The 19172-nt window shown below is 49.6% G+C and overlaps 1 protein-coding gene across 9 annotated transcripts in view; it reads right to left on the bottom strand.

Annotated features, from left to right (window-relative positions):
- PDE8B (phosphodiesterase 8B) overlaps positions 1-18411 on the bottom strand; it is a 278883-nt gene extending 260472 nt beyond the window's left edge. For all 9 annotated transcript variants that reach the window (XM_075543049.1, XM_075543055.1, XM_075543051.1 and 6 more), the window contains exon 1: positions 18073-18411. In XM_075543049.1, the coding sequence (XP_075399164.1) occupies positions 18073-18411 (339 nt within the window). The remainder of the gene's footprint in view (positions 1-18072) is intronic.
- Positions 18412-19172: the final 761 nt, after the last annotated feature.

The raw sequence follows: 19172 nt of genomic DNA, 5'->3' as shown, positions 1-19172 counted from the left end.
AATCAGCCAGCCTGCTGCGTCTGTATTTCCTGCCTCCACGGCTCCTTTTACCCCCTGACCCTGCTTAACTTCTCCCTTGGGTAGGAACGATGCTGGCCCTCGTTCTCACATGGTCAATCGTTCTAAAATGCACACAACTCACTACTGTTCTTGTTCCCCTTGTTGACCGGCCCCCTTGTTTGACTGAAAATCGGACCACAGGGGGGCCTTCGGTTCCACGCCAGAAGGCTAACCAAGGGCCAGAGCCTTTCGGGTTCCCCGGTCTCTCTCTAAGCAGTCAGCTTGATCCCTTTTGTTACTTTGAGTCTCGGTCCACCACTTTCCTTCCACTCGGTTCAGAACCAGCCAATGTGATCCCTTCCAGGTAGCGGGAGCCTTCTAGTTCTGGTCTCGGGGTTGTACCGATGGATGTTTGGGTGTCTGTAAGTCTACGGAACTAATCTTTTCCACATGCCTTTGATGTACATCGTGGTTCTTTCCTCTAGCTAGGGAGAGGCCCCCTTGGAAGGCTGCTCACAAGCTTGAGGCGCCAGTCAGGACTCACCAGCGTAGGACATGGACTTGCGGACAATGTTAGTCCAAAGAAGAGGGAGGTTAGCATAACATGATGCTGGGAGGAGTGCGCAAGGTAAAGTCAACATGGGGTCACTACGATCACCCACCCAATCCTCCAATAACAGTGATCCGCACAGACAGACGTTTGGGAAGGAGAATGGAAGCATACTCGCACATATCTGTAAGTCTCGCAGAGACTCTTTGAATCTGTGTGGTTACCTTGGGTGCAACTATATCTATAAATGTGATGGGACATACAGGGAAAAGTTATGAACACTTCTTCGACATAAACAAAGACCTCAAGGGAATGGTTATTTTTTTAAAAGCATTCTATCTTTCAGAGCTGCATGACAAAATAATACGACGTCTTAGATTTGCTTTACAATCATTCCAAAGGAGAAGGAGAAGTGGGTGGCCTGGATAACAGAACTGTCCTGATTCTGTAACTTTTCAAGCTGAGCGACGTGCCTGTGAAGTTTCCCTGCACTCTTGTCTCCACCATTTGTGTGCACATGTGTGCTTCCCCATAAGGCAAGTACTCGAGAGCCTTCAAAACTCAGCTTGTATGTTGTTACCAATAATAGCCAGCCCTTGTTAAGAGTTATCTTCAAAGCTAACGGTGATACATATATTAGTAATATCATGCTCACAATGACTCTCTGAGGTATGCGCTTTTACGGCCTCCTTAAGTCCGAGGAAAAAAAATTTAAAAGTTAAAACAAACAAACAGAACCCAGCAGTATGAAATGTTACAGATGACCTTAGAGCCTAGTTCTTCAATCTGACTCCCGACTCCCAGCGCCGGGTGAGAAAACAGAAGCCACTTTACATCCCCCAGGAATGTTGTTATTGACAGCTGCCATTGGGACCCTTCTACTCCAGTGACCTGATGGGCAGCAGAATGACCCACGCCCCATTCGGTACCCTCCTCCTCCTCCTCCTCCTCCTCCTCCTCATAGTTCCTCGGTGTCAGCCTTCTAACCCAATACAAGGAACCCTGGTGGTGTAGTGGTTACATGTTAAAGAGCTAACCACAAGATTAGCCGTTCAAAGTCACAGCCTCTGCAAGGGAGAAAGACGGGCTGTCTACTCTGGTGAAGAGTTAGTCTCTGAAAGTCAAAGGGGCAGTTCGACCTCCTTTTTGAGGGTTGCCATGAGTTGGCATGGACTTGAGGGCAGTGAGTTTGACATTTTGGAGCCCAATACGAACAAAAGGATATTTTAAAGAAGGCAGGGAGCAGAATCGCCAGGAGACAAATAGCCAACACATTTTCAACATTGAGAGATTTGTTGGTGAACCACCTACGAATGTGTTGAAAGCTCACGAAGAGTGAAGGAAAGATGGAGCTGGAGCCACTAAAAGAGATACATCAGAAATCAGAATTCTGTCAACACTTTGGACTGGTCCCTACAGCCCATGTTCCTTCCGATGGGCTGGAGGTTCTGGCCCCTTTGCTGTCTGTGAGAGCTGCCCCTCCGCTCTCCTCCCCGCCCCCCTCACCCCCTGCAGACACTTAGCAGGAACCACTGTGAGTGCCTCTGCCCAGAGCAGGAAGAAAGGCCTGTTTCCTTCTCCCACGTCCCAGTCTCTCCATCTCCCTGTTGCTCTTCCCAACCTTCCAACGCCTGTGAAAACAGCTCTCCATAGGAATCACTCCATGTGTAGATGGCGTAAAGCGCTTTCTATCCAGTCCGACTTACAACACTTAAAAAGAGAGTGGCAGGTAGAGGGATCTAGAAGGTGCCACTTGCAGACTTTTGGTTACAAGACAGAAAACTTTGGAAAGCAGGAATGGAGAGAAGTCCCGAGAGATGCGTGCCCAGCACACCGCCAGGCTGCCCTTTTCGCTGAGTGATTTAGAAAATCATGTGCAGTGTTTATTTTTCCTTCTTAGAGCCACCATCGGAGCTGCTCCATGGCCATTAAGCACTTGAAACACGGCTATAATTGCAATTATATTGTGCTGAGACGTGCTAGCATTGTCAAATGCGTACCAGGGTGCAAAGACTTCGTTCCAAAAGAAAGAAACAATGTAAACTATCTCAGTATTTTTAAATATTAAGAACAAATTGAAATGATAATACTTTTGATATTGCTGTTAAATAAAACATTTATTAAAATTAGTTCCAAATGTTTCTTTTTTAATTTTTGAAGGTGGCTAATAGAAATTTAAGAACAGCAAGTGTGGGTGATCTTGTGGCTCCCACTTATTAAAAGTGATTTTATACAGCTGTAATTCACCTATCACACAAGCCGACGGTTCAACCACATTAAGAAAGGTTGTGCAACCTTGTGCCCTTCTTGTGCCCTTGGAATTGTCTCCTCATTTTCCCCGCCCTCCCTTTCCGTGCCCCCAGGAAGTTAAGAATCCAATTGCTGTCTTCATATATCTATCCATGCTGACTTCCATATACAGGAAAACATACAGAATAAAGGCAAAACGACACCCCCAAATAACCCAGAAACAATGACCACATAAAGCAGAAAACAATCTCAATAGAAAAGAAAGCAGGGACGATTTAACAGTTAGAATACATTCAGAATGGCTTAAAAGGAGATCTAAGGACAAAGTGTTATACACCAGCCTAACTTCAGCTGCTGAAATCCACTTTACACTCTAATATCAGGGCTGTTCACAGTCCTAGTCTATGGGCAGTGGGGATTCGCAGGGGGACTCAATCCACATAGGGACTAGAGGAAAGAACTAGGAGGGAAAGGGTAGTCATAGAGATTTAAATACAGTCATATAAAGATGTAAATATATTTATAAACAACAAGGGGGAAATAGCTCTATGTACATATATTTATAGGTTGAGTATTAAGAAAACAGATGGACAGTGGGCCCCTGCGCAAGTACTCCCTCAACACAAGAACACTTTCTTCTAACAATTCGGCAGTCTGAGATGCTCACCTGCCTGGCACGATCACTGAAGAAAATGGGTACACAAGAAAATATGGTGAAGAAAGCCGATGGTGCCTGGTTATCAAAATATATAGTATCTGAAGTCTTAAAGGCCTGAAGATAAACAAGCAGCCATCTAGCTGAGAAACAACAAAGCCCACATGGAAGAAGCACACCAACCTGTGAGATCACAAGCCATCAAAGGGATCAGGTATCAACAAGCATCAAAGACCAAAAAAAAAAAAAAAATCATAGTATTGTGAATAGAGGGAGTGCAGAGTGGGGACTCAGGGCCTATCTAGGAGAAATTGGACATCCCCTTGCAGAAGGGCTGCATGGAGGAGATGAGCCAGTCAGGGTGCAGTGTTGTAACAATGAAATATACAATTTTCCTCTAGTTCTTGAATGCTATCCGCCCCACTATCATGATCCCAATTCTACCTTACATCTCCGATTGAACTGGAGGATGTAGACTGGGACAGATAGGAACTGGAAACACAGGGAATCCAGGACAGATGAACCCCTCAGGACCAGTGGTGAGAGTGGTGATATCAGGATGGTGAAGGAAAAAGGGGGGGAAGATTACAACGTCTACATATAACCTCCTCCCTGGGGGGGACAGACAGCAGAGAAGTGGGTGAAGGGAGACATCGGACGGTGTAAGATATGAAAAAATAATAATAATTTATAAATTATCAAGGGTTCAGGGGGGGAGCAGAGAGGGAGGGGCAAAAGTGGGGAACTGATACCAAGGGCTCAAGTAGACAGCAGGTATTTTGAGAATGATGATGGCAACATATGTACGAATGTGCTGGACACGATGGATGGATGGATTGTGATAAGAGTTGTATGAGCCCCCAGTAAAATGATTTTTTTTTTAATATACACAGAGCAATGACCCCAGGGAATACCAAAAATAGACTTTGGGGCCAGGGCTTGGCGTCCCATCACATTCTACCGGAAAACACTCCTACAGGCCAACAAACAAGTCTTTGAACTAAAAGCTTTTCTTTGTTGTTGTTGTGTTTTGTTTGTCATTGGTTTGTTGGTGTTATTATTGTTTTGTTTTCTTTTGTTGCTTGGTTTTGCTCTGTCTTGTTTTTGTGCACATTATTATCTCCACAGGTCTGTCTAAATAAGACAGGCTGGATGAACAATCTGGAGGAGAAAACAACAGGACCAACAGTTCTGGGGGGACATGGGAGAGGGGTAGGTGGGGGGAAAGGAAGTGGTGTTAACAAACCCAGGGACAAGGGACCAACAAGTGATCCAAATTGGTGATGAGGAGTGTGTAGGAGGTCTGGTAGGGCATGACCAAGGGTAATGTAACCGAGAGGAATTACTGAAACCCAAATGAAGGCTGAACATGATAGTGGGACAAGAGGAAAGTAAAATGAAATAGAGGAAAGAACTAGGAGGCAAAGGGCTTATATAGAGTTCTAAATAAAGGAATGAACATATATAAATATATTTATAAATGAGGATGTAGAAATAGGATGTGCATATATGTATAGGTTTAGTATTAAGGTAGCAGATGGACATTGGGCCTCCACTCAAGTACTCCCTCAATGCAAGAATACTTTGTTCTATTAAAATGGCATTCCATGATGCTCATCTTCCCAACACAATCACTGAAGACAAAGCAGGTGTATAGGCAAATGTGGTGAAGAAAGCTGATGGTGCCCGGCTATCAAAAGATATAGTGTCTGGGGTCTTAAAGGCTTGAAGGTAAACAAGCAGCCATCTAGCTCAGAAGCAACAAAGCCCACATGGAAGAAGTACACCAGCCTGTGCGATCACGAGGTGTCAAAGGGATGAGGTTATCAGGCATCAAAGAACAAAAAATCATATCATTGTCAATAAGCGGGAGTGTGCGGGGTGGGGACCCAAAACCCATCTGTAGGCAACTGGGCACCCCCTTACAGAAGTGTTTCAGGGAGGAGACGAGCCAGTCAGGGTGTGATGTAGCAACGATGAAACACAACTTTTCTCTAGTTCTTAAATGTTTACCCCCTCCCCGCTCCCCCACTATTATGATCCCAATTCTACCTTGCAAGTCTGGCTAGATCAGAGGATGTACACTGGTACAGATAGGAACTGGAAACACAGGGAATCCAGGGTGGATGATCCCTTTCAGGACCAGTGCTGAGAGTGGCGATACTGGGAGGGTGGAGGGAGGATGGGGTGGAAAGGGGGAACTGATCACAAGGATCTACATATAACCTCCTCCCTGGGGAATGGGCAATGGAAAAGTGGGTGGAGGGAGACGCCGGAGAGTGTAAGATACGACAAAATAATAATTTATAAATTATCAAGGGTTCATGAAGGAGATGGGAAGCGGGGAGGGAGGAGGAATATGAGGAGCTGATGCCAGGGGCTTAAGTGGAGAGCAAATGTTTTGAGAATGATGAGGACAATGAATACACAGATGTGCTTTACACAATTGATGTATATATGGATTGTGATAAGAGTTGTATGGGCCCCTAATAAAATGATTTTTTAAAAAGACACTGAGATAGTTGTAGTTGAAATAGAAAATAAGGGTCTCAAAGAAAATAGAGTCTGTAGTGCCTCTGTAGGGAGAAAAGAACAATGGGGAGTGAGGGGCGAGACAGTGTGGTAGAACTGGCTCTGGGTCCGGAGCTGTGTAATATCTGTCATTTCAAGTCCCTGCACAGCAGCTTCCACCCTAGCAATATGAGGTTGCTAACTCCAGCTAAGCACCTCACCTCCTCAGAATACAGGCAATCCTCAGGCTACAAGGGATCCCACTCAGAGTGTGTCCTGTGGCATAGTAGTTATGCGTTGGGCTGCTAATCGGAAGGGCAGCAGTTCAAAACTACCAGCCACTCCACAGGAGAAAAATAAGGCTTTCTACTCCCAAAGTGAGCTACAGTCTCGGAAACCCACAGGGGCAGTTCTGCTCTGTCCTAGTCGGAACTGACTCAAGGGCAGTGAGGTAAGTTGAGGCAGATGCAAATGGTTACTCTGTAGCCTTATTTTAGTGTGAGAAAAGACATCAAGCCTTTTCAATGATTTAAAAGCTACACGTGGGTGTGAGCAAATGCAGGTGAGTGTGATGAGGCATTTGTTACCAATGGAACTTAGTTCAATCATTTCCAAGTGAAGACGGAGTGACAGGATATGAAAGACCAGGCGGAGTTGGCCCTACCTTTGCAACTTTGAAGCCAGGGGACTCCTTGTACGAAGGATGACTGTCCTTAACACAGAGTTTCACACTGGTTGACTGCAATTCAGCCCTCTGCTGAGACCTTCATTGCCACGCCAGGTATATGTAATCAGACTCTACAGTCGAACAAGACCACCAGGTGCCTGGATTCCTCTAGCGCTCCATGTGGCTACACACCACACATGAGAATCCCAGGGGCTCTCGTGACATGGCAGATTCTAGCTTCATGAGTAAGCGCGGTGTTCCACAGGGTTTCCCAGGCCCGGATCTTCCCGAGGCCAATCGCCAGCCCTTTCTTCCGAGGCAGGTCTAAGCAGATGCACACTTCCAGCCTCCCGGTTAGCAGCCCAGCACATTAACTATTTGCACTACCTGGGGGCGCTCTACAATAACGCGTCCCAAAAGATACTTCCTCATTTTCTTTTAACTTTAACAGTTCTATTGATACTTAATCCACATATCACACAATTCAGTGGTTCAATCATATCGAGAAGAGTTGTCCAATCATTACCACAATCAATTTTAGAATGCTTTCTCCCCACCCCACCCCCAAACTTCCCCATGGCCTCGTCTTCTTAATCGCTCTCAAGGGCACACACACAGGAAACACTCGTTCTAACTCAGTCGTGTGTTTCTCTCACAGCAGTGTGGATGGAACGATGTCAAGATAGCCCAGCTACATGATGGGTTAGCTACTTTTTTTTCCCCAGCTAACCCAGAAACCTAAATGCCACATAGAACACTATTTCTTTATGAAAAAATCTTTTTCCCATTACCAACCAGTGGCCTTAAAAACCACTTTGTCTGAGACCAGGCTGATTGGCTGGACAGAGACGAGTGGGTCCTCAAAACTATGGCCCTCAGTCACCCTTCAATTCTGGAAGTGACACCCCTACCTCAACCCCGCCCTGTGTTAGAATAATCGATCATTTGCATGCAAAAGGGCAGCATTTACCCACAGACAGATTTCAGAAGCTTGGGACAGAAGGAAGCATTGGGAGAAACGTGGGATTGGGATGGTACGTTGAGGGTTTGCAATGGATGAACTGAATCAAACTGCGTGCTAATTGTGAAATGTGAAACTATGCCATGCTCTGTAACCCTTCACCTAATTCACTGTTTTACAAAAGCTTTAAAATTGAGGGGGGGGAACACAAAAAAACACCAACTTTTGTCAAATAATCTGCAAATAAAAGTGAAGGTTACCTCAAATTAATCCCAAGTACTTCGTGGTTGGATTTTAGGACTCAAAATCCTTCACATCTGATACCTAGCAAAGACTCTAGCGTCTGCCCTACCACCTTTTCCTTTCTCAAGGAGCCAGCAGAAGGGCACTGTGGGAGTTTTATAATGTGTTGTCAATTTGAGACTTAATAGGTCGAGTCTAGCCTGTCAATCAGGAGGTAGCTTGATGACCTCATTTGGAGGTGCTAAGGTGAAAACTAGCTCGCTGGAGGCCGGACACATGCCTATGAGCCGTGCTTGCAGACATGGAGCTACCCTAGAGCCCTGGAGCTGAAGGAGCCACATGGAGACCCATGTCAGGGCTCAGATACCTCTACCGCCACTGGATCCACAAAACTTTCCACCCACCGGCCTGTGATCTTCCTGCATTTGGTATCATTGCATGTGTTGCAATGTGTGAGTCTGAGGAGGAATTTGTAGATTGGTATAGGACATATGGGCTAATATCAGATTTATGGACTTGATCTGGACTGGGTTGGGATGTTTTCTCAAGGTTCAATTGCTCTTGTATATAAATCTCTTTCCTATTCTTGTATGAATGTCTCTGAATTTGTTTCTCTAGTCTACCCAGACTAACACAGGCACCCTGGTAGGCTGTGTTACTGGTAGGCACTGCCTGGGAGAAAGTCAGAACAGACCCACCACACATCCTTCCTCCTCACCAACTCTTCCCCAAGACTCATGGCCTGAATAGGCCTGTCCTGAGATTATATGTCTAGTGGGACTGGGTCACTGTGGGAAAGGTGCTGGGCAAAGCATCAACACCAGGGTGATTCAGGAGGACCAGCTAGGTGATCACTTATTCACTCACTCACTCACTCACTCACTCACTCACTCACTCACTCACTCACTCACTATTGAGTCAATTCTGATTCACAGTGACCCTATAGGGCAGGGGAGAACTGCCCCTGTGAGTTTCCAAAACTAACTCTTTTTTTAAAATCATTTTACTGGGGTTCATATAGCTCTTATCACAATACATACATACATACATTGTGTCAAACACATTTGTACACTTGTTGCCATCATCATTCTTAAAACATTTTCTTTCTACTTGAGCCCTCATTGGTATCAGCTCCTCATTTTTCCCTCCCTCCCCACCCTTCTTCCCTCGTGAATCCTTAATAATCTATAAATTACTATTTTTTCATGTCTTACATTGACCAATGTCTCCCTTCACCCACTTTTCTGTTGTCTGTCCCCAAAGGAGGGGGTTATATGTAGGTCGTTGTGATTGGTTCCCCCTTTCTCCCTCCACCTTCCTCCTGGTATCGCTACTCTCATTATTGGTCCTGAGCAGGTTAACTATCCTGGAGTGCCTGTTTCCAGCTCTTATCTGTATCTGTGTGCATGCTCTGATCTAGCCAGACTTGTAAGGTAGAATTGGGATCATGATGTGGGGGGGGGGGGGCGTGGGGGAGAGCATTAAAGAACTAGAGGAAAGTTGTATGTCTCATTGGTGCTATACCCTGACTGACTCATCTCTTCCTTGTGACCCTTCTAGAATGGGATGTCCAATTGTCTTTGGGTCTCCACTCTGCACTCCCCAATTCACGTTCATACGATTTTTTGTTCTGGGTCTTAGATGCCTGATACCTGATGCCATTGATACCTCACGATCACACAGGCTAGTGTGCTTCTTCCATGTGGACTTTGCTGCTTCTCAGCTAGATGGCCACTTGTTTGTCTTCAAGCCTTTAAGACCCCAGATGTTATATCTTTTGATAGTCGAGCACCATCAGCTTTCAAAATGAACTCTTTACTGGAGTAGAAAGCCTCGTCTTTCTCCCTCATAGCTGGCTGGTGGTTTTAAACTTCTGCCCTTGTGGTTAGCAGCTCAATTCATAACCACTACACCACCAGGGCCCTGCCAGTTGGGTGATGGTTTCCTAGAATCGGCTTTGCAGTCTAGGCCTCATGGGTTCAGGAAGAGAGTGAGAAGCATCCTGCACGCTTGTCCTGCCTCCTGTACCAACCACACTTTGCAGTTCAGGGCTGCTGTGTTCCACACATGCACAAGGCAGGCCTGGGAAACCACCATGCAGATGATCAGCCAGGTGATGCCTAGCCGCTGGCAAAGCCAATGCTTTGCTCTGTTCCTTCTTTAAGAGACCATCAGCCTTTGAATCATCACTCCTCAGGGAACATTCAAGGAGAGAAAAATCATCTTCCCGGAAGTCCCTAACCGGTCAGAACCTTGAGTGGGCCTGACTTGGACCCTGACCTGGACTGCCACTTTAGACCCAAGATCTAGTGGGTGAGGCAAGAGCAGTTGGTGCAGCAGAGGTGCCAATACTGTGACCAGGGCTGGCATGCAATGGTGGGAACAAGGCATTTCCTTCCAGCTAAGACTCAGCTCAAAACACTATTGAGCTTTCTCGAGCATCAACTGGGAGAATGGCTTCAGCTTTTGCTAGGGTACTGTGGCAGTTACATAACCTCCTGTCAAGTTGAACAAAGGGGTGGAGTCTAGCTTGTCAATCAAGTCATAGCCAATCATGCCTCTGTGTGGGCATGACCTTCTCCTGAGGATTCTGGGAACTTCTTCTTCCTCCCTGAAGATGGGACACATTCTCTCTGCGTTCCCTTTCCTGCTGTTGAGACAATCAGAGAGATGGGAGGAGACACGTGGAGAGCCGCGCCAGCACTGAGATTCTTCCACTGCCCCTATATCCACCAGACCTTCTCCCCACTGGCCTGTGATCTTTCTGCATTCAGCATCATTGCATGTGCTGTGTGAGTGTAAAGAGGAATAAATGGATTCGTGTAGAATATATAAGCTAATATCAGGCTTATGGATTTGATCTGGACTGGCTGGTATGTTTTCTCCATATACAATTGCTCTTTGATATAAAGCTCTTTCTTATACACATATGAGAGTCTATGAATTTGTTTCTTTAGTCTACCCAGACTAACACAGGTACCCTGTTTCAGAACCACTGATGAGTGTTTGCAGTGGAAAATGAGGACAAGTCCAATATGGCTGTGAAGTCATGGATGGCCTTCCTCACTGGATACTTTTGTCTCCAATTAGCCACTGCTCTTGTTTGATGCTTCCTCTACATGAACGTTGGAGTGGAAAAAAGACCTACCTACCCTGAGCTCCAACAATTCCAGAATTTTAATCTTACTTGTGATTCTAATGTCTGTCTGTCTCTCTCTCTCTCTCTCTCTCTCTCTCTCTCTCTCTCTCTCTCTCTCTCTCTCTCTCTCTCTCTCATACACACACACACACATATTTCCCTGTGTGATAGGTTAAAAGGTCGTCTTATAAAAATTTTCCACAGTTCAGGGCCTCCTCTCAGTTTTGTGACTCACAGAGGGAACTGAGCTTGGTGAATCATGCTCCTTCCTATAGGAGAGAAAACAGTCCTCAGATTCACAGCGCATCATAGCTGACAGCGTCGGAGATGCTGTCAATACAAAAACCAAGAGAGCTCACAGAGAATGATTTCAAGACCAATTGCAGGCCAAGGCTTCGGGTTCCAGATTGCCACCAGGAAAGAATCCCACCCGGAGATCACCCCAGGGGCCCTCTGTTTAAATTCTGCCCTGTGCCATGCCCGCAGTCAGAGAACCCACCCCTTCAGCCAGCTGGCAAGGAGAGTCAGGATGGAGCAGGAATGAAGATGAAGATGCCTTCAGTGTGATTTAGCGGTCTCCGAAGGATGACCCCTGTTTAAATATCCGTCATCATCACTAAGCCAACTCCGAAAACATCGATCATTAATCAAGCATCGTTTTCAAATGCCGTGGTTTCAGACAGTCATCCCCCTGCCAGTCTCACTGTGGAGTGGATCCACACTGGGTCAGCGTGAGCCATGCTGAGCCTCTTTTCACACTTGTTGCAGCGAGCTTATTCAGGTTGCCCTTCTACAGTTTCCACTCTGCCCTGGAAAAACCTCACCCAGTGGGCACTCTTGGCCCCTGGTTTCTAGAGGCGTTTGGTCAATGGGGGTGGATCAATGGCATAGAGATGTTAACGCTCTGGGCTCCCTGCCTGCCCAGTCATGGCACTGAGTCACTGCCTCTCTTCGTAAGACCACAGTGGATGACTTCTGTCCTGCAGTTTCTCATTTCCTGTGACACCCTTCCTCTTGCCTCCTCTAAAATGTGTATAGCTCCCTCTTTTTCTCTAGTCCACGGTGCTTCACCTTCCATGTTGGTTCTCTTTCATCCCATCAGTGAAAATGGTCTCTTTATTAAATTATATGCAGCTATCCCTTTTTGAAGGGATACCTTCACTGGTACTGTCAGATAAACATGGAACTGCTAACTCCAAGGTTGGTGGTTCAAACCCACCAGCTGCTCCCAGAGGGAACAATGAGGCTAAGTGTTCCCATAAAGATGTACAGCCTTAGAAATCCTATATGGCATTTCTAGGAGCCAAAATTGATTCGGTGGTAGTGGGATTTTTTTTATTATAGTCTTTGGAGGAATCCCTGGGTGAAACAAATGGTTACAGGCTGGACAACAAACTGAGAGGTTGGCAGTTCACACCTACCCAGAGGCATCTCAGAAAAGGCCTGTGATCTGAGTCTGAAAGGTCACAGCCATGAAAGTCTAGGGAACAGGACAACCCTGCAACACGGGAGTGGGGGGAGGGGGTCCCCAAGGGTCACAATGTCTGCATGGCATAGGTATACATACCCTTTTGAATGTGCAATCTCTTTCCATGTGCCATCTGGCCAGGGTGGCAGGGAAGTTTTCTGGGTTGTTCTTGCCTCACCCTAGCTTCTAATCTGGTCACGTGAGCTCTTCAAACTCAGCAGAGATCCCCCAAACAAAACACAGAGGAAACAGCTTCTGCTTCCCAGTCAAAGCTTCACCCTAGCGCACCACTCGTGGCCTTTGCAGAAACGCCTTGAGTTTAGATTTGCCTTGCCCACCTGGCCCCCAGGGACACACCTGCTCCTCCCCAGAGGTTCTAGTGCTCCTGACTCTGCAAACCGTCTCACCAACCAGCTCTGGGCCTTGCTGACTCTGGGCCTGAGCTCAGGGCCAGCCCAGTCCTGCAGGATGTGCCCTGCGCTGGCCATCAAGCCTTGTCCTCTGGCAGCCTGAGGCCCGCCTGGGGTCACCCTGCCATCCACCACATTCCTTTCGTCTGAGGACTTCTTGCACAATAAGGTCAGTTGGGAGAATGAGTGTGAAATTTGGTTAGCGTTCACTCCAAAGGAAAGCAGCACTCTGGAAAACATGCTCCCTGGCTGTAATGAAGGAGTTGGAAGAAGGAAGAGGGACTAAACTGGGGTGAAAAATGCAAAGGCAGAAGGGAAGTGTGGGCTTTACCAAGTCAACATGTAGGATTCGCCTGGGTTTACCAAACTTCCTGCTCCATTTTAAAATGAAAAGGTAAAATAAAATAAGAACACTCTAAAAGACCAACAAAACGCGATGCCCTGGGCAGTGACTATGTGCCACCACCACCCCGTGCCCAGCCCCTGTTGTAACCTCCTCCTTGCCTTGCAATGCCCCATCATTCAGGACGGAGCCCTGGTGAGGGGTGGTGATGGCAAATGAAGCCGTCAGGACCTGGAGGCCACCTCAAGACCCCACTGTCTGCCGGACCCCCACTCAAAGACTTCCCAGCCACTGGCTGTCAGCCTTGGAGGCTGAGCTTGATATCATCAACAGACAGCAGGTTCCCCATACCAAAGCAGCGCTAAGGCGAAGCCCAGAGGCATGACGGTTACGGATGCTGAATCACAGTGCGCCTCTCTGCGACTGGGCAGAAGCGTCCCCAGGTTTTCCCAAGGCCGTAACCTTGGTGAGAGCAGATCGCCACATCTTTTCCCCAACAGAGTTGCTGGGGGACTCAAATGGCCAACCTGTAGGGTAAAGGGGAGCGACTTTACCGGTGCACCACCAGGGTTCCTTCAGGGCTATGATTCGAACTCCAAATCTAAGCAAGGCTAGCTATGCCTGCCTGAGCTGGTGAACAGACAACTCACTGCCATGGGGCCAATCCTACGGGACAGGGTAGAACTGCCACTGTGGGCTTCCAAGCCGGTAACGTGTAACTGGAGTAGAAAGCCTCGTCTTTCTCCTGAAGAGCAGCTGGTGGTTGGCAGCTCAGCATGGAACCACTCTGCGACCGGGGCTCCTGGTGAAGAGACAGGTCAGACTAAATCCGAGGCTCCAGAGGCTGGGCACAGCCTCCCTGGGGCTCTGCAGCACACGAAACTTGAGAAGAGCCAAGTTGGACAGCAAGCAGAAATGACTTTTCTGAAAGAGCTCCACGCCTTCCCCCAAGAAAGCCTCATTAATCATTCACCATCAGGTCAGAAAAATGTCCATTTGTTTTCCCTTGATCTAGACAACTCTTGGTTACGCTGGTTGGCTCTGGAAAGCCATCGTGTGGGATATGGAGGAGTCCTTCACAATGGATTGAGGCACAGCCTTTCACAAGGGACTTTCTCTCTTCCCTACGCTCTGCTTGTGAAACTTGGTGGCCACTCTGAGTCGCTGCCACCTGCAGCAGTGTAGGACACAAGTACTGCCTGAGTGAGTAAACTGAGGACAGGGAATGGAAGAGACAGGGCAAGCTGGCAATGTTGCCTCTCATTACAAAGGTGTTTGGGGATGACAACCTCCTGGAGCCCTGGCGCCGTCTGGTGAATATTGGATGGCTAAGTAAGTGGTAGAGAGTCCAAACTCACTAGCCAGTTCCTCAGGCGAAAGATGAAGCTGTCTGCTCCCAGAAGATTGACAGCCTCACAAGCCCTATGTAAATGTTGCCATGAGTCGGAACAGACTTGATGGCAGTGAGTTTGGGTTTGGTGCCTGATTGGGTCACCATGGGTCAAAATCGGCTCTGGGGAGTGGAGGGGATGAGGTGCCTCCTCGACAGAACAGGGGCTCTATCCTGAGAACTGTACAAGCGAAGGCCTCACTCCCTAGTGCCAGCGCCTTTCAAGCAGGCACAGGTGCTACGAGAAAGGAGGACTTGTAAGAATCCCTGATTCTTCCCAGGGAGAGGTTCAATCATCTCCTCCGGGGGTTTCTGCACGAGGATTACAAAACTGGCTGAGGCCCAGCAGTGAGCCGTCTGCAGGGTTGTCATGTTGGAGCGCTATTTATAAAAAGGCAAGCAAGAGGGAGACAAATTGCTAGGACGTTGCATTTTTACAGCAATTGGGAGACAAATCTAAACTTCTTACCAGAAATGGAAACCCCTGTGATATCACTGCACTGCATATGAATTATTAATACCGAGCATCTTTCTTTCTTTGCAAATTAGGTATGCAGAAAGGTGCCTGTTGACATCATTCTTGACATCATAATGCTTCATCATTCTGAAAGCTGAGCGAGATGAATTGCTGCTGGAAAAGAGAGAGAGAGAGACCGGTCGCACAGTTTTGCACACTGGGGAATACCAGCCACCAAGTGGATAATGAGAATCCAGTTTCTAATTGATGGACAGAGAGGGAAAGGACAAAAATGTAATACTATTACTGCCCAGTCCCCACTGTAAACAGGGCCAAATGGTAAAGATTGTGATTTGGGGCCCTGATTACTTCAGAAATGGGGGTGGAGGTGGGAGGGGGGAGTAACCATCTCAAAAATCTTAAGGGAGAAGGATGTTTGCCTTGACCAAAGAAAGTGGTGTTTTTATGAAACAGTCTCAAACCTTAAGACGGCCGACTGCGATACTGGCTCACAGGTCCTAAAAGGATAGGTGATCTATTTCAAGCAATTCTGCGCCAATAATTCTGTACGGTTTGTACAGATAGTGTTTCTGGACTCAAATTTCATTTCAAATGTATAGTTCCCGAGCTCTGCCCTAGGCAAACTTAGTGTTCAGTCATTGAAGCAACCATTTTATTTCAGCCTACCTCGTAATGAGATGGAATGGATTATATTCTCGTTTGGAAGCCTTGTTGGTAAAACAAAGTGAGTAGGATTCCTACCCAGGTCAAGCCTTTGAACACTTAAGCCAAGTAGGGATGAGATTTATGCAAAGTTTATACTAGCTGCTAATAATTGGGACTCATTTTCCCTCCAGTTTTAACTCCATTTGGTCTCTAAATAGCCTCTTGAGGGAAGTACTAAAACACAGAGAATAGGTTCATTCATTACTCTTTCCTTCTTCAGCCAAGTGCGCACTAAGTAGCCAGAACTGCCAGGTACTAAATCGGGGCTCTTGCTACTCTGAAAGGCAAAAAATACACAAGATCTCTTGACCGACCAAAAACAGCACCACAGAGTTCATGAGCTGTAACCATTCTGAACTACCGCCTCAGGCCTTTTTCTTTCAGTAAGAACACAAAGAACAATCTTTATGGGTAACGTCCATATGTAGTGACCGCATGAGGACAATATTCTCATCTCCTGAAATTGCCCCGAGTCCTTACGGGATATGGAGTGGGGGTGGGAGGATGTGTTTGGCACATGCCTCTGTCGCAACTGTGTCATTGGCAAGTGAAGGCCGGCATGATGGTTGGTGAAACGGTCAGTGAACATTTCGAGGGAAACCTTGCATGAAATTAACCGACACAATGGCCGAGGCAATGGCCTTAAACCTACTGACCATCATGAAGATGGCTGGGAAGCACTACCTTCTCTTACACGTCAGGTCAACTCAACTCAACACAAAGTGGGCACAAAGGCGACGAACAGCCACTGTGATGGATCTGAATCCAGGCCTCTTGTGGTTGGCTCTTGGAACACCACGCCCTTAGCATTCGCTAGCTGGAAGAGAGAGCTTATGCCTGCCACGGAGCAAATGCTGCATCAGTGGCATTCTTTATTACTAAGACGATTCTGAATATGACCAGAGGAGTACTGTGCCTACAAATAAACTGCAGGTAGGCTTCATGATGCAAACTCAGAGGCGGTTTTTTTAAACTTGAGTTTATTATAAGAAGCTTTTGAAGCCTGCACATATCCCCAACCCCCATCACCAGTCCATCCCTGACTTCAGGAACCTGCTCCTTACACTAGGCCAACTGATGAACAACTTTCTCAACTACTGTAAATTCAACTCCGTCTCCGCCAAAGAGCAATGCGCTGGTTTGCGTGAATCTACGGGGCGTGTAAAAGCAGTGATTCTATCAAATGTCACCTGCCGTGTGGAAATGCATTTCTTTCTCTGCCACACAATGGAATATGCCATTGTTCCTGTTTACTAGAAGAGGGAAGGGAGAGGAGGCAAAGCCCGTGTCCAGACTTACACAATGAAAGCTCTCCTGCATGTAATAGTACTCTGAGACTGTACTGTGCTCTCTGTGAAAATAGTGATTTTCCTTGTGATTAAGAAATAACTAACGAATGATTTCATGAGTCCCTCTCCCCATCTCCCTGCTCTCAAAATCCCACTCCCCTGCAAAGTCAGCGAAGTACAGGCAGAATCTTCATCTTCAGACACCTGCACTGCCCTCACTTCCGCTACACCCAGTCACAGCTCAGCTGACCCTTCTAAGTCTGGGCTTGGTTCTTCCAATGACAATGACCTGGGCTTGGTTCTTCCAATGACAATGACGTGGGGGAGACCTAGCCCGCCCTGGGAAACGCTGAAGGGGCACACCACAGGTTCCATCCTGGTCTCCTGCCTCCATTCCTGCTCAGACCTCTCCTCCAAACATACGCAAACACTTGCTCATTCACAAGTCTCCATGCCCTGTTCGAGGCTGAGACTCCAAGCAGCATGGCTGGTTTTCCCCGCTGAGTAGCCAACTCCAGGGCACTCTCTGATCTTTGCCCGTGTTATGCACCACTCACCCCCTCAGCGAGCAAACCCTGCCCGGAGCTCTGGTTTCATTCAATGGGACTTGCCTCCCCACTGAAGGTTCTCAATGACACTCCCGCCCCGTACATCAGCCTTGCCACAGCGTCCCCTCCTCAATCAGAGATCGGCCATCCCCGTTGCTCTCCACCGCTCTCCCGTGCCCACCTGGTGCCCCAGAATCAGCTTAGGTCCTTCCTAGGCGCCCCCGCCAGGCCCCCGGCCAAAGGGGGTCTTTTCCAGCTCGCATTTCCAGAGCCCTGCCCACCCTCCCAGGTGAAAAGTAAACTCCTCCTCCCCTCAGTGGCCTCTCTAAGAGCTGCTCAACTCTGCGGGGGGCGGGGGGGACACATACCCTGCGTGAGCCTGGCCCGCTCGGACGGGGCGGGCGCCCCCCAGCCCACCCCCGCTGCCACCGTCCACCGTCCGCCAGCGCCCGCGCCGGGCATTACCTTGACGCTGGTGTAGCTGGTCTGGGTCTCGGCCTCGGCGCTGCTGCAGCAGTGGCGCCGCCGGCCCCTGCAGGTGGTCGCGGCGGGCGCTGCGGAGCCCGAGCTGCTGCCGCTGCCCAGGTCGGCGCGGGCCCTGCGCACGCGGGCGGCGCCCGGGGGTCCCGGCGCGCGGCTCGGGGCGATGGCGTCGGCGGCGTCGGTGTGGACCAAGAGGCCGGGCAGGGGCGCCGCGGGGCCCTGCGACCCGCTGGAGCTCTGGCGCGGCGAGTTGGACTCGTCCGAGTCCCGGCAGTAGATCACGCCGCTCTGCGAGACGTGGATGCTGGGGGCGCAGCCCATCCCTCGGCCGGGCTCCCCCGCGCCCCCGGCCGGCCGGCCCGAGCGAGCCGGCGGCCACCTGCAGTGAGGGGGCGGGCGCCTCGGCGGCGCCCCGACTGCGCGCGCTCCGGCCTGGGCGGGTGCCGCTCCGTCGGGCTCTCGGTGGCGCCCCCAGCCGAGCCTCCGGGGGCCGCGCGCGTCACCCCAACTTTCCCTTCTGGGCCATCTTCCTCCCCGAGCCGGGGAGCGCGCGCACACAGCGCCCCGCGCGCACCGGCGGCCGCCACCCTCCCCGCCGCGGCGCCCCAAACACGCTCCCGGCGCCGCCGCCTTCCCCTCCTCCCCCGCCTCGGCCCGCGCCGCCGCCCAGCCCGACCTCGCCGGGCTCCTGCGCCCGTCCGCTCGCCCCCGGCCCCGGGCGACGGCGCCCCGCCTGGCGGCCCGCCCGCACCTGCTGCCCGCGGCGAGCCCGCGCCGCCGCCCGCCCCCCGCGCCCGCAGCCGCCGCCGCCGCCGCCGCTCCGACCCCGCCGCGCCCGTCAGCCCCGCCCGCCGCGCCCCAGCCTGCCCGCCGCTCCGCCCGGCCCACGGACCCGGGGCCCCCCTGGCGCTGCAGCCCGCGTCACGCCTCGGCGCTCCCCCCGCAGCCCCGCGCCCCAGAGAGAGGGAGGCCTGGGCTCCGGGCACCCCCTTCCCGGGCCGCCCTCCGCAGCTGCAGCCCCCTGTCCCCTGGGCACACACCCGGGCCGGGCCCTCAAGGGTGGGATAGCTTGAGTGTTCATC

This window comes from Tenrec ecaudatus, chromosome 2, assembly GCF_050624435.1.
Source record: "Tenrec ecaudatus isolate mTenEca1 chromosome 2, mTenEca1.hap1, whole genome shotgun sequence".
NCBI lineage: Eukaryota > Metazoa > Chordata > Mammalia > Afrosoricida > Tenrecidae > Tenrec > Tenrec ecaudatus.
This window is presented reverse-complemented; position numbering and strand designations above follow the sequence as displayed.